Here is a 27,849-nt window from a genome sequence, read left to right on the forward strand (position 1 = left end):
CCAACAAACTCTTCAAGACTTTGCCAATGTAAATTTTGCTTTGCAGGTAAGTGCGAACCCTAGTTCCTGAGTTCCACAGAGATGTCTCCCTGCAGTGTCCAGTCCCTCTCACTGGGCGCACACAGAAATTTCTAAATTCACTGCTCCAAAGAAAAGAGCACAGATCAGATTAGGTTAAATGAAAAGTGACCCTTCACTGTAATACACAGCACTCAGGTGGTTTCGTAATAAAAAAAGAATAAGTTTATTAACAAAGAACAGAGATTTAATTGATACCAAGCAAGACAGAGAGACACATATGGTTACAAACAAAACAAAATAAAATATGCTTTCTAGTGACTAGAACGTAATCTTAAAAAGTTACATTCTTTCCTAAGCAGTTTTCTTAACTTGATATAGGTACCAGCATTCCTAGCCTTTCAGAGTAGGGTGCTCCAGCTTTCATAAGATCAAGGGTGCTGTCCCTTCTGTGATGGGATAACTGAAAGGTCTTTTTGCTCCCCTTATATTACTCAAAGTCCTTTGTCTCTGTCTCAAGAGCCAGGAAGGCTTCCTGGGGTGTAGATTCTGTCCCCCAGTATGATTGTTAAACAGTCTTCCCCCCTACTTGTTTAGCTTGATGTCTTAGTGATTCCACTGTCCTCTGCCTGTGACCGAGCTGGTCAGACAGGTAAATACGCATTCTTTTTCTAGGGCAGGCTGGGTTTATGGTCTACCTCCCAGACACATTTTAAGCATGTATTTCCAGGACACATCTATAACTCTTTGTACTCAACCCACACATACATCACAGTGTTTTTTTGGGGGGACCAGTGTGTCACCAGTTTATATAGGATACCTTACATGACACTTTTGAGATACATATATTGTGACTGTGTTGGGGCAGTGATGTGAGTTACAGTATGAGGGCCCTATGCCAGTTGGCTTTGAGGGGCTCCAAGGGTCACAACAATATGAACTGGGAACAGAACTGGAGTCCCGTGTGCACACTACTGGTACGACTTGCGTACGGCGAGGTACCAGACACCCCAAAAAGTTTCACATGGATCCCTCTGCATAGACATACCGAGTCTGTGGGAGAGGTGTGCAGGCTCCCTGTGCACAATGGGCCAGATCCGTTTGTAGATGGTTTTCTACAGGGTGGCTGTTCTCTGGGCAGCTTTAAAGCGCATCCTGTATCCACAGCTGGAGTATCTCTTCGGGGGGGATCACGTGCACAGCCACGTCACAACCTTCAGTCTCCTCACTCCTGCAGTGTATTAACTTTGCAGGGGACTCGGTTATTTTCTGCAAACAAAAAAAAATGCCATGCAAAGCATCTGGGCAGACATAGCATGGCCCCGTAAGGGTGTTTTGGAGCCAGAAACCTTTTCTTCCTAAATTTGGCTTCCCCTCCAAGGCCCCTCTTGACTGGTCTGGCAGAGCTTCCCAGAGTCCCAGCTCTGCAGGGCCCAGAACCCCTGAAATGGTTGCTTCCTTCTCACCCAGAGAAGCGAGGGGTCATTTAATTAATTTCAGGCCACGCTTGCAGAGTCGCTCTCCAAGGTATAGTTTCTAATGCTTCCTTCAGTCTTATATGAAGTGACCAAGCCATGTGCTTAGGAAGCAGGAAGCTTCTCCTAATAGACAGATTGAGTTATCCTTTTCTTAATGGAATCCCATGGTTCCGATTGATTCCCTTCAGCCTGTCTGGCAGAATTCCTCTCCCTCTCAGGGGATTATGGCCTTCAGGTCATGGGGGGAGGGTGTTCAAAGGTACCTAAATAACTTGGGGTACAAGTGGCTTCATTTTCCATGGGGGGCACCCTGAGCCAGCCTTCCTGAGTAACGTGGGTCTCCTAGCTCTCCACCTGGCCAAAAGGGGCAGCAAAAGCAAAGCAATGGCTCTAGGTGGGATCAGCATCAAGGGTATCATCAGTGCCCTCTGCTCCACTCCCTTCTCCGAGCATTTCTGCTCCAGTTCACATGGATTTTAGTCTATGATGCCAGCAAGGCTCCCAGATAGGTGCCTGCCTTGGGATGCCACTGTCCACCTCACTGGGGGAGCCTCTATGGCCAAAGTACAGCTGTCTAGGCCATGACAGCTGAGGCTGGGACTCCCAAGGGGATAGGCTTTACCAGCCTGCAAAGTGGACTAGTTTCCAACCTGGGAAATCCCCATCTGAGCAAGTGGGGGAAGAGACAGCCTCACTGGCTGATTCTCTCCCAACAAATGCAGGAGCACAGGAGCGAGGCAAGGCAGAACAGGGCCAGGATGATGTCCTCGGAAAGGAGCTTGTTCTGAGAGCTTCATGCACACTGAGAATGATTGTCTCAGTGTAACTGTGTTGGTGTCATTACCGCAGTGCAGTCCTCTAGTGCAATGCACATCAGTAAGCTGCATCAATATGTGCTCTGCTATGCTGGTGCAGTCCGGATGGCCTTATGCTGCTCTGAATCTCCTTAACAGGCAGGCCTAGACAAACAGCCCAAAACTCTGGCCTGCTCCCGGGTATAGTCAGAAGCCTTCTGCACCCAGCCAGCTTCAGGCAACTGCGTTTGAAAATATGCCAATCATTCCCCTCGGGATTTCAGTTCCCTTTTAACGGTTGGAAGGAGCAACTCTTCCAACATCCACACCCACTCATTCAATCTGCATCTTCCTTCCTGTAAACGTACAGCTTCCCAGAAATAGCAAGAAAGACAAAAATTACCAGGGTGTCTGGTAGGACAACAACTGGGCAGCAGGAATACTGGAAGATTTGACTCATTTTCCAGGCAAGGAAAGGCAGGGCCAAGACACCTACAACAAATCCAGCAAAGGACACCACGGTAATAGTCAGCCATGTAGACCCGCCATCTAGAGACAAAGGAAGGAAGGAGGACTTTAGCAGAGAGCCTTTGAGGGCAAGCTTCGTAGCTACAGATCCTGATTCTGAGAGAAATGCAAGGCCCATCCTTCTCACTGACCCCAATGGGCGCCATGAGGTCCAAAAGAATCAAACACTGCTCTGCGAGTGCAGGGGAAGAGGTGACAGTGGGAAAAAGGAGGAATTCCCTCCCCCCTTGAGGAAACAAATAATTGCAGCTGGCTCTGTGTACAAGGCAAGAGACAGCAGGTGGAAGCGAAGAGGAGAGGCAAGCAGATTGGGCAGCTGCGTGAAGTCACTGCACCATGCTTCGTCTGGTACAATAGGTCTCAAAATGGTGAGAAAGTCTGGTCACCTTGTACACCAACACACTGCATCTGGCTGAAGTTGCTGCTCCTGTTGATGGCCTCCACGTATGTCTGGGCTTTCACACAGTAGTCAGCTCCTGCCTCCATGGTGTCCAGGTGCACCACAGAGCTGATCTCCTTCACAGTCTTCTTGTGCATCTACCAGAGGCGATGACAAACTGATCAGAGTCCAGGGCCCAGTGAGAGCAGGGGGCTTGTGGTCAGTGCTAGTCTGATTTGTGGGGTGAAAGGACTGTGGGAGTCAGAGAGGAATGGGGAGAAGGGAGTTGGAACTTAGGTGCTAACAGATAGAAAGAGGAAATGGAGGGGGAGATGAGGTAGGAAACAGTGCAGCAGAGTGAGACTGGACAGCCACAGTGTAGAAGGGGGTAGAATGAAAGGCACCATCAGCCAAGGGCAAGCAGAGGCCTAAGTGGAGCGAGTGCCTGTGTCAGGAGCTTATGAAAGCATCTCCCCATGTGTAGAGGGAAGGAAGAGAGGGCCACTGGGTCTAGAGTCTTAGGTGGGTGACCCTGGGTGCAAGGGAAGGCAGGAAGAACTCTGTGACCCCAAGCTCCTGCTGAGATGCCAAGCCCCTACTCCTGCCCATTAAATGTGTGAGAACTCATTGGCCAGCACCAGGGCCTGTGGGTGAGAGGAACAAGCTCTCACATGGTGATGTGAGAGACAAGTGAGGGAAGAAGGGGAAGGAGTGAATGGGGGCAGCATTCTCTACCCCTGAATCTGGACTAAAGTCCCCTACACTTCACATCGTTTTGGACCCCCTCACTTTATTTACATATGAGATGCAGCATTACAACACTGAGGTTAGAGAGAGAAAGTTGTTTCTGCTGAGGGAAGGAGCCTACATCATTTCATTTTCATTTGTGTGTCCCTCATTTCTGGTTTTTGCCACACGTTCAAACAACAACTTGCCCCTGACTGGCTGAGTGGGAGGTTTAACATACTTGTTTTGCATGGAAATTCATTATTTTTTCAGGTTTTTTTTCTATATTTTAAATTAAAGAACTAAGGAATTCCATCACTTGCAACTGTAATGAACCACGGAATGGGTGTGAACCCACAGCACACATTGCTATCACTTATGCTACAGGAGGGACTCTGCTAACTAATAGCAAGAGTAGGTTGTTATCCCCTGTGTGCACCAGCCAGTAGAGGAAGCTGTATAACACACATTTTGCTAGTTGCTCTTAATTCTGTGAATATTCCAGATGCAATGTGCATGCTCTCAGCAGGCCCTGCTGAGCCCCAGGTGCCACATACATACAGTCTGCACAGAATTATAAATAGCACACAAGAAAATCAGAACGTCCTCCCCATCACAATACCTTTCTCCAGGGGGAAGGTGCATTGAGCTGGGAGCCAGGACATCATGGGGTCTACCTCATCTCCTCTACTGATGATTGTTAATGCTTCTCTGTAATACACAACCCTTTCTATAAATCCTCACATATTCCTATACTAAGAGGAAAACAAATATTAGCCTCCACACATTTTAACAAAGCACTAATTAACATGGGGCACAAGCTCATTTCTGGTACAACTGTGAACTGAACCCAGGCTTCTAATATTACAGATGTATGTCTCAGCCATTTAGCTATACTGCCTCTGAGAATGAATGTGTGAAATTATGTGCTTGGGTTTTCTGTCTGTAAAATGGGGGACTCCTGCACATATAACATGCTGTTTCAGTGAGTTATATATCATCCTCTAGTCTCGTGGCTGGTCCATAGCGGATAGGAGGCTTCTCCGGCTACCAGTTAAGAGTAACCCTTCAACTCAAATGGTAGCTAACGATGCAGGGCTCACATCCTGCTCGTGTTACATGGGGAGGGGGAAGTGTTATAGTTGAACATAAGATTAAAACACAAATCTATAAAATTAAATATTACAAAACATTTGTGTTAAAAGGTTATTAAGGTTGCAAAGTCAGAAGTTAGAAAATGCCATACTTAGAGTTGTCCAGGTATCCTCAGTCCTGCCCCTTGTGTGAATGCATTATGTTTTTACATAGGAAATTGACTTTGGTTTAATTTAAATTGCGTTTTTAAAATCAATGTAGTTAAACTGGTTCAAACCTCTGCGTGGTTGCTTTTGTGCCTGTTTAAATCAGGTAAATTTGGTTTAGCTTAAGTGATTCCCAATCAACTTAAAAGCTAAACTGAAATAAGTCTGACTGAAATCAAAATTGGTGCATCCACACATAGGTTTGCAAGGATTAAATTGGTTTAAAACCCCACCTGTAGTCTACATGGCAAAGCTACACCCATTTAACAAGGCCACAGTCTTTAATTACATGATCATATAGCATTTTTTCCACAGGGCATCTGTGTCATTTAGTATACAGGATGGGCTCAGGATGAGACAAGATTATGATGAACAGCTGGCTCAGGCAATGATGCTGTGGGAAGTTCAACCACTGGGAGGCATTCATAGACAGAGAACTGTTCTCATGGGATGGACTCCACCTAAGTAGGGAGGAAGACAGACTTCTGGGATGGAGGTTGGCACAACTAATTTAAAAAAAGCTTTAAATTAAGAATTTGGGGGAGATGGTTGAGAGATGCTCATGCAATTTCTACACATGATTCTAATGCTGAGTGTGTGTGTGGGGGGAGGGGGGGAATCAAGTAAAAGGATACAGCAATGAAAAAAGGAACATCAGAGGGTAGGAGAATGGACAGCAAGAGGAAAGATAGTGCCAGTACCACTGATAGCAATAGTCAGGTAAGCGATACTTGCAGTAAAATGACTGTACCTAATCAGACAAGGAATCAGAGGGAAGCCAAGTAGAAACTACTAAGATATATGTCCACCAATGCAAGGAGCCTGGTAACAAAATGGAGGAAGTAGAACTGTTGGTGCAGGAAGCAAAACTGGACGTTATAGGGGGAAAAAAACATGGTGGAATAGTATCATGACTGGAGTACAGGTTTGGAAAGGTATATGTGGTCCAGAAAAGACAGAAATAAGGTAAAGGTGGAGTAGCATTGAACATTAATGACAACGTAGACTGTAAAGAAATTTGAAATGATGGAATGGATAAAACCTAATCTGTTTGGGTCAAATCATTCTGGGGAAGAAAGGTAACTGTGGTTCCACTGGGATAGAGCTTAGGGTCTGCTACAGACCCCCAGGATCCAGTTTGGATATGGATAGAGACCTCTTTAATATTTTTAATGAAATTAATACCACTAGGAATTGTGTGATTACGGGAGACTTTAATTTTCCAGATATAGATTGAAATAATGGTAGGGCCCAGACATTCCTGTGATAGCCAACAGATTTCTTCACCAAATAGTCACGGAACCAACAAGAGATGATACCGTTTTAGATTTAGTATCGGTAAGTAGCAAGCACCTCATAGAACTGGTTTAGAGGGCCACCTTGGTCCAAGTGACCATGAATTAACTCAATTTAAACTAAAAGGAAGGATAAACAAAAACAGATCTGCAGTGAGGGTCCTTGTTTTCAGCAGCGCAATCTTTAAAAAATAAATGGAATTAATTGAGGAAGTGGAGTGGCCCAAAGAACAAAAGGATCTGAATGTAGAGGCTTGGAATTAGTTTCTGCAACTTTGACAAAGTATCTGAAACTTACGTCCCAAGCAAAGGGGAAAAATTTGTGGGGAAGGGTTGCAGACCAAGCTGGATGAACAAGCATCTCAAGCAGGTTATCAAGAGAAAGTAGAAAGCCTTCAAGGAATAGAAGAAGGGATTGATCAACAAGGAAAACTACCTCTTGGAGGTCAGAAAGCGAAGGGAAAGAGTGAGAACTGCCAAAAGCCTAGCAGAGATGGATATTGCAAAGGAAATTAAAACCAATAGTAAAAGGTTCTTTAGCCATATAAATAAAAAGAAAATAAGCAAAGAAGAGGTGGGACCACTAAGAACTGAGAATGTGTGGAGATTAGAGATAATCTAGTGCAGGAGGTCAGACTAGATGATCATGATGGTCTCTTTGGTCCTTAAAGGTCTATGAGTCCAAGTGGGTGTGTTTTCAGTGTGAACCTGCAGGGATCAGTCCTTGGCCCTACACTAGCCAACATTTTTATCACTGACTTGGAAAAAACATAAAATCATCACTGATGAAGTTTGCAGATGAGACAAAAATTGGTGGAGTGGTCAATAATGAAGAGGACAGGTCACTGATTCAGAGCACTCTGGGTCTCTTGGTAAACTGGACACCAGCAAACTATATGTCTGAACATGGCTAAATGTAGACATATACATCTAGGAACAAAGAATATAGGCCATACTTGCAGGACACAGACACACACGCAGCAAAGTGAATGTTTCTTGGTCCGGATGGCTTATACCTCATTAATAAAAAATTAAACATAGAGACTTTGTTCATTCTATAAGAGTGAGAGAGATTTGCTCTGTGACTTCTACAGTGAAACACAAAAATGGAGGCTGCCTTGGACAGGGACTTCCTTTCCAGTTACATAACTGCATACACCACAATAAGCTCATGATCGTAGTTGCTACATACTATAGTATGGGAACAGAGAGGACTGAGGGATGCTGTGCTCACAAGAATATTCCATGCACTTTCATTCCATGCACTAAGCCATGCAGAGCTCTCCATTCTCACCTGAGAGCCCAGGCAGAACTCACCTCATTTTCCTGGCCCTTCCTCCAATAGAATATGTGGAATTGAAAGGCTGGCCCCAGTTCTTCCAGCTCCACCAGTAAGTGATACCCGTCTGCAATGACTTTCATCATGGGTGGGGTGAGGAAAGCTGTCAACACAGAAGCAGCACCATTACCACCACCAAAGGCAACTCTTAACCCCCCCCCTTCCCAGACTCAGAGAGAGGCAGGAAATGCTCCATTTTGTGACTGCCCTTCAACGGTCACTGCTGAGTATTGGCAGCCAATTACTTCACTGAGGCAGTTTCCTTTGATCTCTCTCTCTACCCTGCTTTGTTTCTTGAGATAGTAGCAGCCCCTTGGGCAAGGGTGGATTTTATTTTATCAACAGATCCAGGTATTTAGCAATAGCTGAGTTGCACAAACTTGAGATGTTCTCTGTGTGGTGGAGGAATTGTTTTGTTTGAAGGCCCCATTCAAGTAATAACAGCAGAACCAGCTAGGGCAGAGGGCGCTGAGAAACCAGACCATACTGGTTCTTCTGAGCAAGGGTTGCTAACTCTGTCCAAAGGCCCAGAACACAAGGTCTGAAACCTCTTTCTCTGACACTGCTTTCTACTGGCGTGATTTTCAAAAGTGTTCAACCCTGCAGCTCCTGTTGACCACAGTAGGGACTGTGGGTGGAAATCAGGCCATCTGTTTCCTCCCGACTGTGTGTGATTTTTATTCTTGCAGTATTATGTGTAACACTGTTGTAAATTACTCTTGTTTCATGGCTATTATGATATTCAAGGCTTGGTACAGTTCTGGAATTAAGCCTTCCAGGTTTGCAGTATTATAGGAACAAGATTTGGACACTCTACTATCAAATACTGAAACATACACATATTTAAGTTACAGCAAGGGTTGCTAAGTGCAGGATCAGGGCAATGCAGAGATGACCTTTGAGTCACCTTTGCATGCGCTTGCGCGCGCACACACACACACACACACATTCCCTGCAACTTGCATCCTGTGTTGTTTGGCCCAATGTCCTCTCCCCACAACAGGAAGGAGAACATTCCTCTGGCCAAATATGTGTAGAGAAAGGCACTTGCTGGAATTCATTCCCCCACACCATAGTTTCTCAACCTGTGGTACGTGTACCCCTGGGGGTACACAAGACACAGGCAGGGGGTACACGGCAAAAAACACAGTGAAGGGAGGCGGGCAGCAGCCGCCAGTTTCTGGGGGAGGTGGGCAGCAGCCGCTGGCTTCCCGCCCGGTCCCACCTCCTAGCTGGGAGGTAGACTGCAACCGCCCCAGTCCTGAGAAGCTGGGCGGCAGCTGCTGGCTTTTTGGGAACCCAGGCGGCAGCTGTCTGCATCCCACCCGGTCCCAGCTCCCAGGTGGGAGCCCGGCAGCAGCCTCCTGTGCCTTGCAAGCTGGGCTCACAGCTGGGTGGCTGCCACTTGTGCCCCGGCTCTGAAGCAAGAGACAGCCTCCCACGCCCTGGCTTAAAGGATGGGCAGCAGCTGCCTGCCGCCTGCCCACATCCCCGGGTCCCACCTGCGCAGAAGCCTCCTCTGCCCCAGCTTGGATTGGGTGGCAGTTGCCCACCTCCCGGGTTGGCAGCCAGGTGGCAGCTGCCTGCAACTTGCCAGGTGGCAGCTCCCCTCCCTGGCTCAAAGCCCAGTGCCCCGAAAGCCAGGTGGAGAGCCCAGCAACTAGTCCAGTCCTGCAGCTGGGCTCTACTCACAGGTTTACTTATCAATTTCACTGCTCTAGCTGAGCAATGAAATTGACAACTATGACAGTCCCAGATTTTACCAGTATAAAAACCTTAAGAGGGGCCCACACAGTGTGATTTGCCCCAGGCCCGCACCCCCCTAGGGATGGCCCTGGGGAGCGCTGCTATCCACTCTGGTGGGCTGCTAGTTCCTGCTCATACCTCACAAGTTTCCACCTGTGTGAGGAGAACACCATGTGACCCTGCCAACAAGCCATAGTGATTGGCTGGCATTGACCTTTGCTCGTATATGGAGGAAGGGGAGAAGGAAGGGGGGAGAAACAGCAGGGGGTTTTGTGATCTGCCACAGCCACATAGCATTGCAGAACTCAGAACTCTCCTGCTTTACGAGAAATACAGTCGTCCAGCGGTAAAGGGGGAAAAGATTGTATTTCTCAGAATAGAAAACTGAGTGTTGGGGTACTTATTAAAATTTTCAGAAGTTAGAGGGTACTTGCTACTTAAAAGATTCAGAAACACTGCCCCACACTATCACAGACAGCATAGCAGTGTTCAAACTCAGCAATGTGCAATCAAATCACATGTGCAAGGAGTTCTCCGCTACAGAAGGGCTGAGGACATTTCTTCTTTAAAATGAAAAATGAGAATCTGAGGAACAAGATGCTGCCTCAAAAATGTGTGATCTAGACCCGGTGTGACCTGGTCCAATTTGAGCCCCGCCTGAGGTGAGCCACCAGTAATTTCTGGCTATGTGTTAAGATTAGTAAATTGATAAATAGGGTGAAATTCAATAAGGACAAATGCAAAGTACTACACTGTGGTGAGAACTACTCGCCTGCCGTGAGTGCCCCCTGTGGGCAGTGTGTGAACCTGCACTCTTTCTCTGCTCACAGGTGCCCTCTGTTGGCAGTTACCCTCATCAGGCAGTTGAGTTACCCTCATTCAGTGTCAGACCTCCATTTCTTTAGACTTAGTTGAAGGAACCGCTCCCAGGGTAACACAGTCCAACTAATGGCTGGCCTTCTCCAGGGTCCTCAGCCCCATCTCTGGGCCTGTTTAAACTCTAGCCTCTTTCTTAGGCTCCAAAACAAAACTTGTCCCATTCTCGGAGCTTAGGCCGCTTCCCGGTGAGGCGAGCAGGCCCACCCACTACACCAGGTCCCAATCCAGAGATCCTATATGAAGCAGCCACGTGCTGCTTTCTTTACTAAATGCTACTGCTGCATTCCCTGGGCTGCTTCCCACTCTGTGCCATCACCTTCTTGGGTCTCTCTGTTCCCTGCATGAAAGGGTATCTCTCAGACCTCCTTGCCTGGAGAGTTTCTCCATCTCTGTTTTGATTTCTCAGGGTCTTCTCTCAAGCCTCTTTGCCTGGAGAACTTTGAACAGTCTCTGCCCTCTTTTAGTCATGGTTCTCTCTCCCAGGCCTCTGAGTCTGGAGAGCTTCCCAGTCCTATCCCTGCTTGGCCAGGGTTTCTCCCCAGTCTCTTTACCTGTGGAGTCCCACAGCCTTCCACTCCTTCTTCACCCTTCTGGTCCCAACCAGCAACTGACCTGCTCAGCAGCTCCTGTAGCTCCTTTTAACTGAGTCTGTTGGGCTCTGATTGGCTGCTTCCCGGCAGCCTCTGTAGGCTGGCCTGGAGGACCCACCTTCACTGCTCCTTTTCTGGGGTGGAGTGTGGTAGGACTGCAAGGCCTCCAGCAGGAGGCATCAAAGGGCCATCACATACACATAGGAAGGACTAATCAATTGCACAAATACAAAATAGGAAATGACTGCCTAAGAAGGAGTACTGCAAAGAAGGACCAGGGATTATAGTGGATCACAAACTAAACATGCGTCAACAATGTAACACTGTTGCAAATAAAGCGAACATCCTTCTGCTATGTATTAGTGGGAGTGTTGTAAAAAAGATATGAGAAGTAATTCTTTCACTCTACTCAGCACCAATAAGGCCTCAGCTGGAGTACTATGTCCTGTTCTGGGAACCACACCCTGGGAAAGATGTGGACAAATTGGACAAAGTCCAGAGGAGACCAAAACAAAAACCACCCCACAAAAAAAAAGATTAAAGATATAGAAAACATGATATACAAGGAAAGACTGAAAAAATTGGGTTTGTTTAGTCTGAAGAAGAGAAGACTGAGGGTGGACACAATAACAGTTTTCAAGTAGGTGAAAGGTTGTTCTAAAGAGGAGGGTGATAAACTGTTCTCCTTAACCACTGAGGACAGGACAAGAAGTAATGGGTGAAAATAGCAGCAAGGGCGATTTAGGTTGGACATTAGGTAAAACTTCCTGACTGTAAGAGTAGTTAAGAACTAGAGCAAATTACCTCTGGATATAGTATTATCTCTCTCACCAAAAGTTTTTAAGAACAGGTTTGACAAACACCTGTCAGAGATGGTCTAGATAACACTTAGTCCTGCATCAATGAAGGGGACAGGACAAGATGATCTATCAAGGTCCCATCCTGGATTTCTAGGATTCTAAGATTTGTATTACTTTTGTTAAGGAATTTCATTTTAAAATAACATTGATTGATATGCACTGATTTTAAAAAGTCTAAGTGATCACTAGTAAACAAAAAGTATCTATTTTATTATGTATCAGTAATGAGATAGTAATATGCAAATACTCACTAACAACTGCAACTCATTATTTACTCCCTGTACTTACAGTGTGAATTGATCTGCTGTTTCAACATCCGTTAAAACAATTTTTTTTTAAATGAACACATTTTATATTGCTCATCCCAGGTGGTGATGTGATTTTCAGGAGAAGAGAGAGAACTTACTCGTTTTGCGATTAAAGAGACCATTTAGTGTGCTCCACTTTGAACTCTGAGAACCTAGGTTTGCCCTCACACGTAGGTTATAGGGTACGGTGGCAGAGATGTCCTCTGTAACATCGCACTGGGTCACAATGATGAGCGAACACTCACTGATGGCTATCCAGCTCTCATTGGCATAATATCTTTCATACTCCCTGTGGAAAGCAAAGAAAGGCACACAGGCAACACAGGATAAAATAACATGCCACTACCCCACCCCTTTATCATCCCATATCTTCTAAGGACTCTACCCAGAATCAGTTTCCCCTGGGTACAGAAATCTACTTCAGGTTTTTCTTCTTTGTTACAGAAGTGCATGAAGGATGACATCCACCATTTGCAGAGGGAGAGCATACAGCCACAAGCACAAGGCACATGGAGTTTAAATGGCTCTCAGGCCATGTGCTGGGCTCTGCCATGGGAGAATTTCACCCTGAAGGGCAAGTCTAAGCTTGAATTTTTAGTCATGTTTTAATTTACAGGATCACAAATTCTAGTGCACTAATGGACCACCTGCTGATTGCCAAGGATGGATCACTTGATGATTGCTCTGTTCTTTTTATTTCCTATGAGGCATCTCACATTGATCACTGTCGGAAGACTGGACACAGCTAGATGGACCCAGTCTCACCAATCTTGTATTCTTCTGTTTGTAGCTAGTCATGCAGCTTCGTGTTCCAAACATAATTAGGAATGAATGTTTGTGTCCTGTCTGCACTAGAATTTACAATCACACAAATTAGTATTTGTTAAAACACAACTAAAAATTCAAGTGTGGACAAACTCTGACAGAATCAGAAGCCTATCACACAAACTGAGACTGTTTGTCATCGATGGGGAACCCTGGGGCTAAAATAATGGGAGTGGATTACAATACACATGCAATACAGGTGCTTCTCCAGCCTCTCTTATTCTTCAGAGTGTATCTGTTAGAGAGATGTGTGACGGTCTACTTGAGAAAACGCCTCGTTGGGGTCAGTGAGAAAGCTGGAGTGAATGAACTCACAGCTCAGGATGCAGCCACAGGGATTGCACAGATGCTTTTAGCATTACAGTTTTTTTTTTAACAAGGCGACTGAATATTCTACTGAGTGTTTCTTCAGAACCCTCCTGTATGTTTCCCAAAATAATCTACCAGCTGGGGAAAAAAAATCACTTGTATGTTTTTCTGTGCCCTCCCCCATTTGTCTGTTGCCTGTCTTCCTAAAGTGTCAGTTCACTGGGGCAGAGACTTTGTCTCCATAGCATCGTGAAAAGCGTCAAGCACATAGTGGGCACTCCTGTAATCCAAACCACACACAATTAATGACAAAGGCATGGGCTGCAGGCAGGCTCCACATAAAGCCAATGGCATTTTCCCACTTTTGCATTATTATTGATGGTGCTGTCACCTTTCTCCTGCATCCATGTGCGTAGACCTAAGTATGCCATGTATAGGCGACACAGGGCTTTTGTCTACCTAGCATCCAGAGAGGGGAGAAAAAACAGGCAAGTTACCCCTGAAACTCAACAGAGTATCTCACAGTATCTCCAGGGACAATCACTGGATTCCAAGTCAGGAAGTGCTTCATGTTGATGGAAAGGATAGAGATGTTCTGAGGGGCTGGCAGCAGAGTTTCTTTGTCTAGGATTCAACCAAAGAGAGAGAAATAATTAGCTGTGACCAGTTGCTAAATGAGTATCACTGTTGGGAAGGATTTTGTAACTCTGTGCTCTGAAACAATGAACATGCTTCGTCATTTCACTCCAGCACTGCCACTCTAAAGGACTTTAAAAATTAGCACGTAGGTTGAAATGATACCTGAAGATAGAATGATGAAGTACCCAGCTGTCTGTAATATGATAGGGACTCAGACCAGCATGACTTGTGTAAAGGAAAATTATGCCTCTCCACTCTATTAGAGTTGTTTGAAGAGGTCAGTAAAATAGTAGATAAAACTGGACCTTTTAGAAAAGCATCCAATCTTGAGTGAGCAACTCCAAGTGATGGAGAATCTGTCACATCCTGGGCAAGTTGTTCCAATGGTTAACTCCCCTCAATGCCTTATTTCCAGCCTAGTCTGACTTCAGCTTTCAGTCGTTGCATCTTGTCCTACCTTTTACTGCTACATTTAAGATCCCTCTAGTTATCTCTTGAATAAACTTAATAGGCAGAGCTTCTTAAGCCTCTCACAGTGAGGGAGGTTTTCCAAACTTCAGATAAATATTATAGCTCTTTTCTGAACCCCTTCCGATTCTTAAAGTGTGGACACCAGACCTGCATGCAGCATTCCAGGCATGGTCTCACGTGTGCCATATGCAAGGGTCTTATTGTTATCTCACTATCCCAGAGCCCTCTCTCCTGGCATGTGATGGTAGGTCAGCAGCTCTGTGGTATGATGATGATGACTCGGCCCTCTGGCCAGCTCATGATAGGTCCTCCCCTTCCAGGTATTGATTGCCAGGGTCCATGGACTAGAACTCAGATCTGCAGAGCCTGGGACAGCTGATATTCCCCCAGTGCCATCGGAAGACCATACAGCCCTGCAACCGGGGAGCACTGTGGACAGTAGGTGACATAGGAAGTACTGCCCAAGGGACCCAGAGAGACAGTATCCTGCAGTCCTCTGATTGGCCCAGCACCCTATTTAAGCCTGGAGGGTGCCCCAAGAAGTTGTTTGGACAACCACATACTCTTCTGGTCTGCTGCAACTCCAGACTCACCTCGTCTCCTGACCTTTGGTCTCCGATCCCAGCCTGACTCTGATCCTGACTCTTGCCTCCTGACTCTGAGCTTAGGTCTCCAACTACGGCCTGATTCCTGCCTCCAGCTTGGTACTACCTCTCATCTCTGGTCTCTGAACACAGCCTGACTATGACCCCCCACTTTTGCTTATTGAACGTACTGGCCTTGCTGGAGCCCTAAACATAACTGACAGTGTGAACCAAAGGCTGTGAACCAGAGTAGGCCTGGCCTTGGCAGAATGGTCACACAACAGGCATTGGCTAACCAAGTAAGCACATTCCTGACTAGGGAGGATGTTACAAGAGCACTCAGAGTTCTCAAGTAACGACAGGAACAAACTGATCCATCATAAGATAAGGATCGGATGGCAGGATAATGAAGGAGGATGTTTTGTTCCAACTAGCAAGGATAAGGGTGGTAACTAACAACACCTGGAGTGCAATAGATGAGTTGTGTGTATAAAAGGAGCATCTTTGCATCGGGCGAGGGGAAAACATCCTGTTATGTTGACTGAGCCTTTACCTTGTCATGGGCATACAAGTTAGTATCCCTTTGACTCATTGGACAGGGAGCTAGTGCCATGCTTTGCTGACAATAAACCTGGCCGACTGTCTTCAGCACTGAACCGAGCCTACAGTCTTTTTTTATGAACAACATTGAGGTCTACTGAATCAACATGCTGCGCTCTGCGAGAGCAGCTAACACTGGAGCTCCAAGAATACCAGCACTAGCAGCATTAACAACTGTGCAGCACCAGCAATGATCTGTAATTCTAAGAACCCAGCTCTAGTGAGTCCTCTGACCCCTGCTCACCAACTACTGTAGCTGTGACCACTAGACCAGACTGCCTATGGCTTGGTCCCCTCTCATTGATGTTCCAAACAAAGAATGTCCAACAGAATACTGTCAATCAACACAACTTCCACCCTTCTTGGGCTTCTCTTTAGCCTTATTCTTCTTCCAGAGCAGTGACTTGCAGGGCTTCTCCCAGGAGCCCCTCATCGGAACTCAAAAACCGGACAGAATACAAATTAAGCAACTTCTGTACACCTCAGACTTAAGTTTTTAGTCCATCTCGAGTTCCCTGCTCTTCTTCTGAATGCCAACCCAAATGGCTGTCTCCCTGGCCTTGCCCCCTCCCCACAGCCCATCACACTCTGCACTCCTGTAGCTTTCTCACAGTTCTCTCTCTGCCTGGCTTCTAGCAGGCCCTTCCCACAGAGAGGGCATTCCAGACCACCTTGCACCTGGGTCCCCTCCTTCCACCTGCTCTGAACTCCTTCTTTTCAACTCCTCCCTGAGCCTGACACATCCTCCAGGTACAAGAAGGGTGGGTAAATTGACCTCTCACACTCTAGTTAACCCCTTCTCAGTTGGTGCAGGCTTATATACATCACAGGTGGTAACACCACCTCCCTGTTCCTAACAATAGTCCCGTTTATCTATCCAAGGATTATTTTAGCCCTCTTAGCCATCACATCATGGGAGATAATATTCAATCAGAGTCCATCAGGACCCCTGACCTTTTTCAGAGTCTCTGCTTTCTAGGATACAGTCTCCAGTCCTATCATGTTACCTATATTCTTGGGTCCTAGATGTATGCCCTCACATATAACTGTATTAAATAATGTTATTCAAATGAGCCCATTTTACCATTCAGTCTAGATTGTACTGTATAATTGATTACCACTCCACCAAGTCTTGTGTGATCTATATTTCCTTGCAGATTAGTGATAAAGATATTGAATACCATTGAGCCAAGAACAAATTCCTGTAGAACCTCAATGCCCCTATTTGTTGGTAACTCCCCATTTACATTACTTTTTGTGCTGTTAGTTGGACCCTTTAATCTATTTCACAATCTGATTTGGGAAAATTATAAAATGTTGAAAAAAAAATCTACCTTTACCTTATGTGTTTTGCTCAGTACACATTGTTCCTGGCTTGCTGCCAAAACCCACGCACATTCTATCAGCACTGTCCTGGCACCTCACCTCAGGTTGCCACACAAAACTACTCTGGAGTGAACAAAGGTGCAATGGATCATCCACATGTATTGTCCTGCAGTTTAGGGCTAAGTATGTGGTGCTAAAAAACCAACATATTATACATTTGAGTCTTCCTCTTCTGAGTGGTGGTATTAAGTGTGGGCTTTCTTACAAACTGAAGCAATTTCTATTGGGCAACGCCTTCTACACAACTGAGAGATAACACAAATTAGGAAGAGGCCAGATTTTCTGCTAGATTAACTCCCAGAAAAAGCTTGCCAAATCGAAGTGCTCAACTACTCTATCTGCAAAACAGCGTTACTGGTGTTTATGTAACCCACTTCGTCACACACCCTTCTCAAGTAGCTGGTTCACCACGGATAACAACCATTGTAGTTAATCCTTCAGCTCAAGTGCTAGAGGTCTGTGCTGCAGTGTTGGAAGTGAAGGGTCCAAATCCATGAGACAGGAAGGGGGTCACAACTACATACAACAGAATTGGCTTCTATTTCTTTCTTTTAACAAGGAGTTTATGTACAGAAAACATATATAGAAATGAAGTTATTGTGGTTGTAAAGTCAAGTATTCAAAGGTTAGAAAATGCCAGACTCAAGTTTCCACATGCAAACTTAATTAGGACCCTTTTTGCTTATGTATTATGATGATTGTTAACTACATGATCACCCACTATTTCTTGCCACAGGACTCCTGCTCCATTCAGTGCACAGAGGGAAGGCTGCTCAGGAAATAAATCAGCATTGTGCAGTAAATGGGACAAAACCAAAAAATGCTCAAGATGTTTCAAGTATGAAACTGGAGATAAACCAGTTGAGAGTCTCTGGGTTAAGTTTAGAAGCAAGAACAATACAGATGATGTCGTAGTGGGTGTCTGTTATAGACCACCAGACCAGGAGGATGAGGTAGATGAGGCTTTCTTCGGTCAACTAGGGAAAGTTTCCCGTTCAAAGGACCTGATTCTCATGGGGGACTTCAATCACCCTGACATTTGCTGGAAGAGCAATACAGCAGAGCACAAACAATCCAGGAAGCTTTTGGAAAGTGTTGCGTACAACTTCCTGGTGCAAGTGCTGGAGCAGCCAACTAAGGGCCGTGCTTCTCTTGACCTGCTGCTCACAAACAGGGAAGATTTGGTAGGGGAAGTAGAAGTGGGTGGCAACCTAGGCAGCAGTGACCATGAGATGGTCAAGTTCAGGATTCTGACAAAAGGAAGAAAGGAGAACAGCAGGGTACGGACCCTGGATTTCAAAAAAGCAGACTTTGACTCCCTCAGGATCCCTTGGGAGGCTAATATGAGGGGGAAAGGTATCCAAGGAGCTGGCTGTATTTTAAAGAAACCTTATTGAGGGCACAGGAACAAACCATCCAGATGTGCAGAAAGAATAGCAAATATGGTAGGCATCCAGCTTGGCTTAACAAAGAAGTCTTTGGTGAACTTAAACACAAAAAAGAAGCTTACAAGAAGTGGAAGCTTGGTCAGATGACTAGGGAGGATTATAAAAATACTGCTCAAACGTGCAGAAATGAAATCAGGAAGGCCAAAGCACAATTAGAGTTGCAGCTAGCAAGGGATATGAAGGGGAACAAGAAGGGTTTCTACAGGTATGTTATCAACAAGAGGAAGATTAGGGAAAGTGTGGGCCCCTTACAGAATGGGGGAGGCAACCTAGTGACAGAGGATGTGGAGAAAGCTGAGGTACTCAATGCCTTTTTTGCCTCTGTCTTCACAGACAAGGTCAGCTCCCAGACTGCTGCACTGGGCGGCACAGAATGGGAAGGAGGTGAACATCCCACAGTGCTAAAGGAACAGGTCCAAGACTATTTAGAAAGATTGGACATACACAAGTCTATGGGGCCGGATGCAATGCACCCGAGGGTGCTGAGGGAGTTAGCCAATGGTTCTGAAATCACATCAGCCATCATCTTTGAAAGCTCGTGGCAATTGGAGGAGGTCCCTGATGACTGGAAAAAAGCAAATATAGTGCCCATCTTCAAGAAAGGGAGAAAAGAGGAACCGGGGAACTACAGACCAGTCAGCCTCACCTCAATCCCTGGAAAAATCATGGAGCAGGTCCTCAAGGAATCCATTTTAAGGCACTTGGAAGAGAGGAAGGTGATCAGGAACAGTCAACATGGATTCACCAAGGGAAAGTCATGCCTGACCAATCTGATTGCTTTCTATGAAGAGGTGACTGGCTCTGTGGATGTGGGGAAAGCGGTGGACGTAATATACCTTGACTTTAGCAAAGCTTTTGATACGGTCTCTCACAGTATTCTTATCAGCAAGTTAAGGAAGTATGGGTTAGATGAATGGACTATAAAATGGATAGAGAACTGGCTAGAGCATAGGGTTCAACTAGTAGTGATCAATGGCTCCATGTCTAGCTGGCAGCCGGTCACAAGCGGAGTGCCCCAGGGGTTGGTCCTGGGGCCAGTTTTGTTCAACATCTTCATCAATGATCTGGAGGATGGGATAGATTGCACCCTCAGCAAGTTTTCAGATGACACTAAGCTAAGGGGAGTGGTAGATACTCTGGAAGGTAGGGATAGGATACAGAAGGACCTAAACAAACTGGAGGATTGGGCCAAAAGAAATCTGATGAGGTTCAACAAGGACAAGTGCAGAGTCCTGCACCTAGGACGGAAGAATCCCATGCACAGCTACAGATTGGGGACCGACGAGCTAGGCAGCAGTTCTGCAGAAAAGGACCTGGGGGTAACAGTGGATAAGAAGCTGGATATGAGTCAGCAGTGTGCCCTGGTTGCCAAGAAGGCTAATAGCATATTGGGCTGCATTAGTAGGAGCATTGCCAGCAGATCACGGGAAGTGATCATTCCCCTCTATTTGGCATTGGTGAGGCCACATTTGGAGTATTGTGTCCAGTTTTGGGCCCCCCACTACAACAAGGATGTGGAGAAGTTAGAGAGAGTCCAGCGGAGGGCAACAAAAATGATTAGGGAGCTGGAGCACAAGACTTATGAGGAGAGGCTGAAGGAACTAGGCTTGTTCAGTCTACAGAAGAGAAGAATGAGGGGGGATTTGACAGCAGCCTTTAACTACTTGAAAGGGGGTTCCAGGGAGGATGGAGCTAGGCTGTTCTCAGTGGTGGCAAATGACAGAACTAGGAGCGATGGTCTCAAGTTGCACGGGGGGAGGTCTAGGTTGGACATTAGGAAAAAGTTTTTCACTAGGAGGGTGGTGAAGCACTGGAATGGGTTACCTAGGGAGGTGGTGGAATCTTCATCTTTAGAGGTTTTTAAGCTGCAGCTTGACAAAACCCTCGCTGGGATGATATAGCTGAGGTTAGTCCTGCTCTGAGCAGGGGGTTGGACTAGATGACCTCCTGAGGTCCCTTCCAACTCTATGATTCTATGTTAGACCAGCACCTAAAAACACCAATAAACCAGTCACTGAGAAGAACAAGTCGAAAATAGCCATAAATTGGACTACTTCAGTGGCCTGCACAGAATGATTGCTTAACAATCACCTTATTGCAGTATCATGTGCAAACCTATGGTACATTCTCACCAGATCAGTAACTGTAAACTAGAGGGAGAAATTGGGAAGTATAGCGCATAGTCTGAAGCCAGAGGCACAACTGTGTAACCAGTATGACAGAGGAATGCAAGAAAAAGATTTCCTCAAATGAATTACCACAAATCATAAAAGACACTTGCCAAATGGTTAAAGGTCATCCTATACCTCTCTGTCCTCTTGTGAGGTCTCAGAGTCAATCCCCAGGTTGTGGTCCAGGAACACACACTCAACACCCAGGACACCTCATTCAATTTTTCTGTTTAAATACACAAACAAACAATTATTTATTAGCATCCCTGCCCACCCTTCTGGCACAGATGCCTCATCAGAAAGGATGAGAAAATCCTGTGGTTAAACCCTGGGAGAAAGGAGATGCTAATGCGATCATAAGTAAGGGAATAGTGAATAGGAGTAGGGAGATGATCATGATGGTCCCTTCTGGGCCTAAAGTCTGAGATTTTACCTCTGTGTATAGCACTGGTGAGACCAATGCTGGAATATTGCATACAGTTCTATTGTCTACATTTGGGGGGGAAATGTTGAAAAACTGGAGAGGGTGCAGAAGCGAGACACAAAAATTATTCAAGGACCGAAGAAAATGCCTTATAGTGAGAGACAAAGAGTTTTATTATGATATACCTCCCTAGGGAGAAAAAGTCAGGTACTAAGGGCTCTTTAATCTAAGAGAAAAAAGCAGACCAAGAACCAATGGCTGAAAGTTAAAGCCAGATGCACTCAAATTAGACATAAGGAACAAATTTTAGCAGTGAGGATAATGAACCCCTACCATGGGAAGTGATGGATTCTTCATCTCTTAATGTCTTCAGATCAAGATCTGCTGCCTTTTGGGAAGAGATGCTTTATTCAAACACAAGTCATTGGATTCAGGGCAGGGGTAACGGGCCTGTGTTATGAGGAAGGTCAGACTAGATAACGTAGGGGTCCATTCTAGCCTTAAAATCTATTAATCTTGCCCTTCTGCTTCATTTCTTGCCTTCGGTTCCCTTTCCTTATTTAGGGTTTTGCATTGCCCTTTGGGAATCTCTGTGACAGAATTAAGTAGCCTCTATGCCAAATCTAAGGGTTTTAATTGCTTCACTTTTCACTTTCAGGTCCATCTGAGCCTCCTCATTTTTGGGAAGTTTCCCTTCATAAAGGTCAATGTCTTTGGGCTCGATTTTGGTACCTTTCTTTCCCTGAGGATGTTGAATGTAATTACATTCTCTTCACTGTTACTTAGTCCAAAATAACATGCAGGAGATGGTTAAAAAGTAACTATATTTGAGCCACTATATCAAGAATAGCCTCCCCTCTTACGTATGCCACTACTAGCTGCTCCAAGAAGTGGTTGTTTAAGATAGTGGTTCTCAACTAGGGGTGCGTGTGCCCCCAGGGTTACGCAGAGTTCTTCTGGGGGGTACATCTACTATCTAGATCAGTGTTTCTCAGCCTGATGGTTGCAACCCTCAGTGGGGTCATGGGACAGGTTTGGAGGGGGGGGGGGTCGCAAATGCAGGGCTGGCATTAGAGGGTGGCAAAAAGAGCAATTGCCTGGGGCCCTGTGCCACAGAGAATGCCGTGGAGTCCATGCTTCAGCCCCAGGCGGCAGGGCTTAGGCTATCGGGGTATGGCAGTCTGGAAAGGTTGAGAACCACTGGTTCAAGAAATTGTTTTCTTAAACCTCTGCTGCTGGCTCGTTCTCTGGCCCATGTTATACAGAAGCTCTGGCTAGATGATTTAATGGCGCCTTCTGGCCAAAAATCTATGATTCTTTGCATGAGCAGAGAGCTCTCAGCTAGAGCTGACTCTGCTTTGTTCTAATCGAGGTATTTCATACATCTGCGAGACTGTCACGCCAGAGCTTCTCCTTTAGAAGATGATTTAGAAACAGAGAAAGAGAATAGGAAGATCTAACAAGTTTTGTAAACTCCAGACTGAGGACTGTGGATAACGTCTCTGCTCCTCATGCACAGGAAAATTCAAGAGAGAGATTTTTTTGCAATTTTTCAAAATAGGGCTAGTTCTGTCACACTTTAGAAACATTCATCACATTCTTTCCCATTTCACATTCAGTGGGTGCAGAAGACATTTTAAAAAAACCATTCAATCATATCACTAAAATGGGGTCAATGGTTCCTCCTCCTCCCCTCATATCAGAAAATCAGAACTGCACTTTGAGTAATGAAAGAATCTGGGGAAAGTTTATTCCTGACTCATGCAAAACTATCGCTGAAAGCTGCATGGAGCAGGAAGAAGCCTCATCTGGGCAAGACACAGCATGATTCAGAAGCAGAGACTACAGATTTAGGAAACACAGAACCCAATCAATCTAAGCAGACAGGTATTGTGTGAGGATCCTACCTGACGGGATTAAAGAGTTCTGGAACAGATGGTTTGAAACCGAGTTCCAACTGCCACTGGCGTTAAAGGGATGATTACCACTGACTTTCTTTGATAGGAGCTGTCTTGGTCTTGGTGTCCCAGCACAGAGGAGTAGGCAGTAAAAACACTTACAGTCTCCCAAGGTAACTCTACAGCCTTGTGCTTCACTTTTCAGGTCATGCCTACATGTTAGTAACCGAAATTCTTTAAACAGGCTCTGACCCTGCAGCTATGATGCACAGAACCATCATTAAGGCAGTTTTGCCCAAAGAGGGTTTTTGCAGGGCCACCCTTTGAGAAGTCAATGAAAACCTGGGAATACGAGAAAAAGATCTTAGACAGCTGTTACCTGCCTGAGCCCCTTGTCCCAAAATTGAAATCCTTTGGATTTTATAGTCCATTTCTATAATTGGTTTATGAATTCCCTTTTTAATCTGATTATTCCAGTGTCATCTGAGACAGATTTCCAACTGAAGACCACCTGTTCCTAATCTTTGATGAACTGGATTGAATTAGTCATTTGAATAAAATACATTTGTAAAAGTTACTTGACATCCCTCCCCCAAGTGTAGTTGTTCTGTGACAGACACCTTTGGGTATTTTGACCATTTACCTGTGAGAAGAGGTGCAATCAAAGTGCAGAGAATGAAGATGCGACTTGTGGATATTTCATTCAGGCTCATTGTCTTTGCCCAGGTTCATGTCATGCAGCTTGACTCAGAGTTTCCTCTTCCCAGACAAGGAATCCCATTGCATTCAGTCAATCCATGATATGCGCAAAGTGGGGTTTTGAATCTCAACGCAGACTTTGTGTGGATGTCACTGCAGAGTGGAAACTGCTCCTGTAATGACCAGAGCAACACCACAAACAGGCATCCAGCACACATAGCCAGATGCATTGCTTAGGAGGGTGTAACCACAAGGTACGTCAGTGATAATTGCATACAGTCATCTTCCTAAAGGTTTGTGCAATTGCCCAGTTAAAATAGACAAGGCTGCCCCCGTTTTAACTGAACAGCTACTACATGTATTAAGGTAGGCCAGTGCACAGGTAAAGCCAGATTCTTTTGCCTATTGTTTTCACATTGTTTATACTGGTGTTAAGTTTTGAGCTTTTGAGGCCTGTTTCTCCTCTTGAAATCAATGGGAAGTACAGGCCTGTTTGCAATTCCCAGAGGCCTCAGCACTGTGGTATATTGGAAACTGTGTAAAATTACAAGCTATCACTTTAAGAGAGTGTGAGGTGAAGGCAGGGTTTTCCTGGTCATGCTTGCAGGCTAGGTGGCTCTGTAGGGAAGTGTGCAATTTGGGTCTTGAGCTGTCGGTCTGTAAGAAAGCAGCTGACCAGGTCAGGCCATTGGGTAACTGAAAACTTATTCATGTCTTGTTGGACTCATCTCATGCATAGTTACTGTGGCCATGTTTGTATCAAATTGACATGAGTGTATTTAGTCTGATGATTAGGGCCCTATCAAATTAATGGCCATGAAAAATGCATCAGAGACCATGAAATCTGGTTTCCTCCATGAAATCTGGATTTTGTAGGAGAAAGGCACTGGTAAGGTTGCCTGATAGCAGTTCAACAGGCCCTTTTGTGGTGATTTTATTGGAAAACCAACAGCTCTGAATATTCATATTAAAGGTAATCATGGGGGGAAGGATGTGGGGTTCCAATGCTCCCTGTGTGAGAAAACAGATCTAAATCCTTAAGTGTAAGGGACTGAGGTCACAGCAGCCAGCTGATGACTGGGCTTGTGAAGTGTAGGCCAGATGGTGTGGCATCAACTCTGGTATCGCTTAAGACAAGAGACTAACACAGCTGGTGGCACGAAACACAGAGCAAATCCAAGCCAGTCAACTTAAATACAACTTGCAGTGTGGAAAACACACGAATTATTGTGTGGCCCAAAAAGAGTTACTCCTTACCAATTTTGACTATTTATACTTGAGACAGAAGTATATTAATAAACCCATTGCAAAAGAATTGATCACCAAATTTGCTAAGCAAATTGGTGACAAAAAGAGGGTGCCTGGCCTGACCAGCAAAGACTCAGAGATCTTTGAACCAGGCCCTGGACACAGTAACCACTTGTTATCTGGCAATAAGATCTGATGAGCCCCAATCAATGATCTGGCTCAAAAACATCTTTGGGCATTCCCAAGAATTACATGTCAATAATAAACACATAGTAAAATCTCATAGCTTTGCACACAATGTTGTTACATACATTTTAGCAGTACAATGATGTTCAGCAGGTTATGGGTTTTCAAATGATACCTCACAAGGCAAATTTTGTGCACAATATTTCACAGCCGTATAAAATTTGTGAGCATGGGGTACAGGATGTCAGATGAGGTACTGGGTGTCAGACCCTAACACTAGCAAGGGAAGCCTTACCTTTAGGAAAACTAGGAAAACCCAAATGGGCCCCTGGTTAAATCCTATCCCATGAGTCCCTATCCTTAATGACCCTAACTCTGACCTGGGAATCCCTACCCTTAGTATCTCTAATGTCAGCAAGCAGATTTCTACCTTTAGTAACCCTAACCCTAGCCCGGGGACCCCACCTTTAGTAGCCCCAGCTGGCCTAACTCTAGGCCTGGGAGTCCCTATGCCTGGTAACCCTAAATCTAGCCCAGGGAGCCTTACCTTTAGTACCCCTAACCTTAGCTAGGAGAACTCTCCCCTTAGTATCCCTACTCCCAGAGCTCTTGACCCACTCTCCTCTCCCCCTGCTGCTGGGCCCCTGCCCCTGCGCTGCGCTGCAAACAGGGCTGTTCCCCAACAGGGAGCATTGCCTGCTTTTTGCTTTGTTGATTTCTAAACCTGTTCTGTTGCAGCTTGAGGTTCTGTCCCCTTCAGATGATCTGCTTTTTCCTGTGGAGAACACGGATTATATTTTAATACTTGGAGAAACCCTCTGATGCATGATGCGATTGCTCCTTTGAACTTGGGGATGACTTTTGGACTGTTCCCTCCTGTTTCTGTGGATGCAAAGGGTCTCAGACTGTAGGAGCTTGGCGGGGAGGAAGGGGGACAAGCTGCTAGCATCAGTATCTTTGCTCCATTGTGCAATCTCAAGGCCAGGAGGGGGCTTTCAGACTGATACAAAAGCAAACCTGTTTGTTGGGTGGGTCATTGCATAATGTAAGAGAAGAGTGATTGTAGCTTCATGTGCTCCCCAGGACTAGAGAAGTCACTGAATTCCAGCTGTAGCTGCAGTCCCTCCCCAGAAGGAAGGAGAAGGTGACTGAGCAGAGTTACCACCAATTGAAGGAATCTCTAGCTGACTTCATTAGCCCACCTGGTCTGGGGTATTTGCCAGGATATTTATAGGGAGCTGGAGGAAGAAAAGGAAACTGGCCTTTATGAAGACAGGGTCTTAAGTCTCCTGCTCACTCACACAGCTTTTGTCGAGGGGGGAGGATATATATAGCAAGATACTTGAATAGAACTTCATCTCAGCAGACCACTAGTCAAGCCAGTCTGCTATCCTACTTTGAGTCAAGGTTTCCTCTGTCTCCAGTGTACCTTGCTGTTCTCTTGATCTCAGTTGGTGATCATTTTACTGTGTTCTGCAGGGTGAAGCCTGGGGGCCTTTGTCATTTTATACTAGCTAATGTAACTGCAGATGCTATTTTTCTTTTGACGTGGCCAGTGATTTTTTTCAGTCACACTAAGAGCTGTGTACCTGGCTGACACCTGTGGCAAGAAGTTCTCCAGGGTTAGGTACAGGCTGCAAAGGAGAGGATTTCTTTTTAGTGGTAAATGGATTGTCTTTTTAATTCCAGCAAGTGTCCTTTCATTCTTGCATCAGAGTCAGTGGGAGGAGTCTGCACCTGCCTGGTCTTCAGTGCCATGAAGGAGCTCATCCTTAGCACTTTACCAAGTAACCACTTCATCTTCCTTGCTCATCCCCTCTCAGCTTACTCCTCTCCAAACTAGATCACCCTCAAGAGCAACTGATGAGAGAGGAAAGGAAACAGGTGCTTTGTGCTGCTTAGGGACAGTTTGTTCACATTTGTTTTCAAGGCACCCGTGTTCAATCTTGACTGCTTCCAGAGTCAGTAAGACCAGGGTTCTCATGCCATTCCAGAACTGCTGGGGAAGAAGGGGCAGACCTTGCCTGCAACATAACAGCTGCACTCGTGAGCTATATAGAGGCGGTCAGAGCCACATGCCATGCAGAGCTGCCTGGGGTTGTCGAGCAATATGCTAGCTTGCACCAGTGCACAAGGTAAATCCTTCACAGAATTGTCTAGGACAGACTAGCCCAAGAACTATTCTAAGGATGCGCTACTGGGAGGCCGCGTGGTCTGTGCTCATTGCAATGGAAGGGATACTGGGTTAGGGCAGCAGATCTGGGATCTATTTCTAGTCTCGCCCTGGAGCTGTAACTCTGTGCCTCAGTTTCCCCATCTGCAGAACCCAGGATAAGGCTATTTGGGTCTCTGTGCACAGCCGGCAGGAGAGGTGATTGCAACATGTGTAGACATAGCTGAGCTAGTTTTGATCCAGCTAGAGCAAGGATAGCAGTGAACCAGTGGCAGCATGATTAGGTACTGAGGGCTTGGGATGGGTGGGGCTCGCCCATGCTGGTGGGGCTTCACTGCTATTGTCACTTGAGCTGGCTTTGCTCTAGCTAGCCCAAAGCTAGCTCCTGGCTACACATGGCGCACTCATCCCTCCCACTGCAGTGCAGCTAGACCCTGTGGATAAGGTGCTGAGAGCCACAGCTGGGAAGCACTAAAAGTTCTGGGCCAAGGGGCAGCAATTGTGGAAACAACCCCGGAAGCCAGGTTCAGTCTTGGAATAATCCTGC

At 45.7% G+C, this 27,849-nt stretch overlaps 1 protein-coding gene across 3 annotated transcripts; it reads right to left on the reverse strand.

Annotated features, from left to right (window-relative positions):
* Positions 1-247: 247 nt before the first annotated feature.
* Positions 248-27,072, reverse strand: IL20RB (interleukin 20 receptor subunit beta). 3 transcript variants are annotated; one of them, XM_067551216.1, is made up of 9 exons: positions 23,640-23,713; positions 23,006-23,338; positions 20,810-20,900; positions 13,873-13,999; positions 12,340-12,530; positions 7,837-7,961; positions 3,205-3,355; positions 2,694-2,839; positions 248-1,287 (listed from the first exon to the last, which is right to left on the reverse strand). In XM_067551216.1, exons 4-9 carry the CDS (start codon positions 13,944-13,946, stop codon positions 1,162-1,164), a joined length of 813 nt encoding a protein of 270 aa, XP_067407317.1. In that variant the 5' UTR covers positions 13,947-13,999; positions 20,810-20,900; positions 23,006-23,338; positions 23,640-23,713; the 3' UTR covers positions 248-1,161. The 3 variants fall into 3 exon arrangements, with proteins under 3 accessions (XP_067407317.1, XP_067407316.1, XP_067407315.1); XM_067551215.1 differs by lacking the exon at positions 23,006-23,338 and having other exon boundaries at positions 23,640-27,072; XM_067551214.1 differs by lacking the exons at positions 20,810-20,900; positions 23,006-23,338 and having other exon boundaries at positions 23,640-27,072.
* Positions 27,073-27,849: the final 777 nt, after the last annotated feature.

Source organism: Emydura macquarii, unplaced genomic scaffold (assembly GCF_026122565.2).
Source record: "Emydura macquarii macquarii isolate MOO-44397 ecotype Brisbane River unplaced genomic scaffold, CSIRO-AGI_Emac_v2 contig_1348, whole genome shotgun sequence".
NCBI classification, from domain to species: Eukaryota; Metazoa; Chordata; order Testudines; family Chelidae; genus Emydura; species Emydura macquarii.

Bases quoted from the DNA above. Each gene is read 5' to 3' on its own strand.
- IL20RB (XM_067551214.1), bottom strand. From the start codon at position 23,709: ATGAGCCTGAATGAAATATCCACAAGTCGCATCTTCATTCTCTGCACT. The intron at 2,840-3,204 runs GTGACCAGACTT...CTTTGTCTCTAG, and splicing joins GCAGTGTGTTGGTGTACAAG to ATGGCGGGTCTACATGGCTG. The intron at 1,288-2,693 runs GTAATTTTTGTC...TTTTGTTTGCAG, and splicing joins TTGTCCTACCAGACACCCTG to AAAATAACCGAGTCCCCTGC.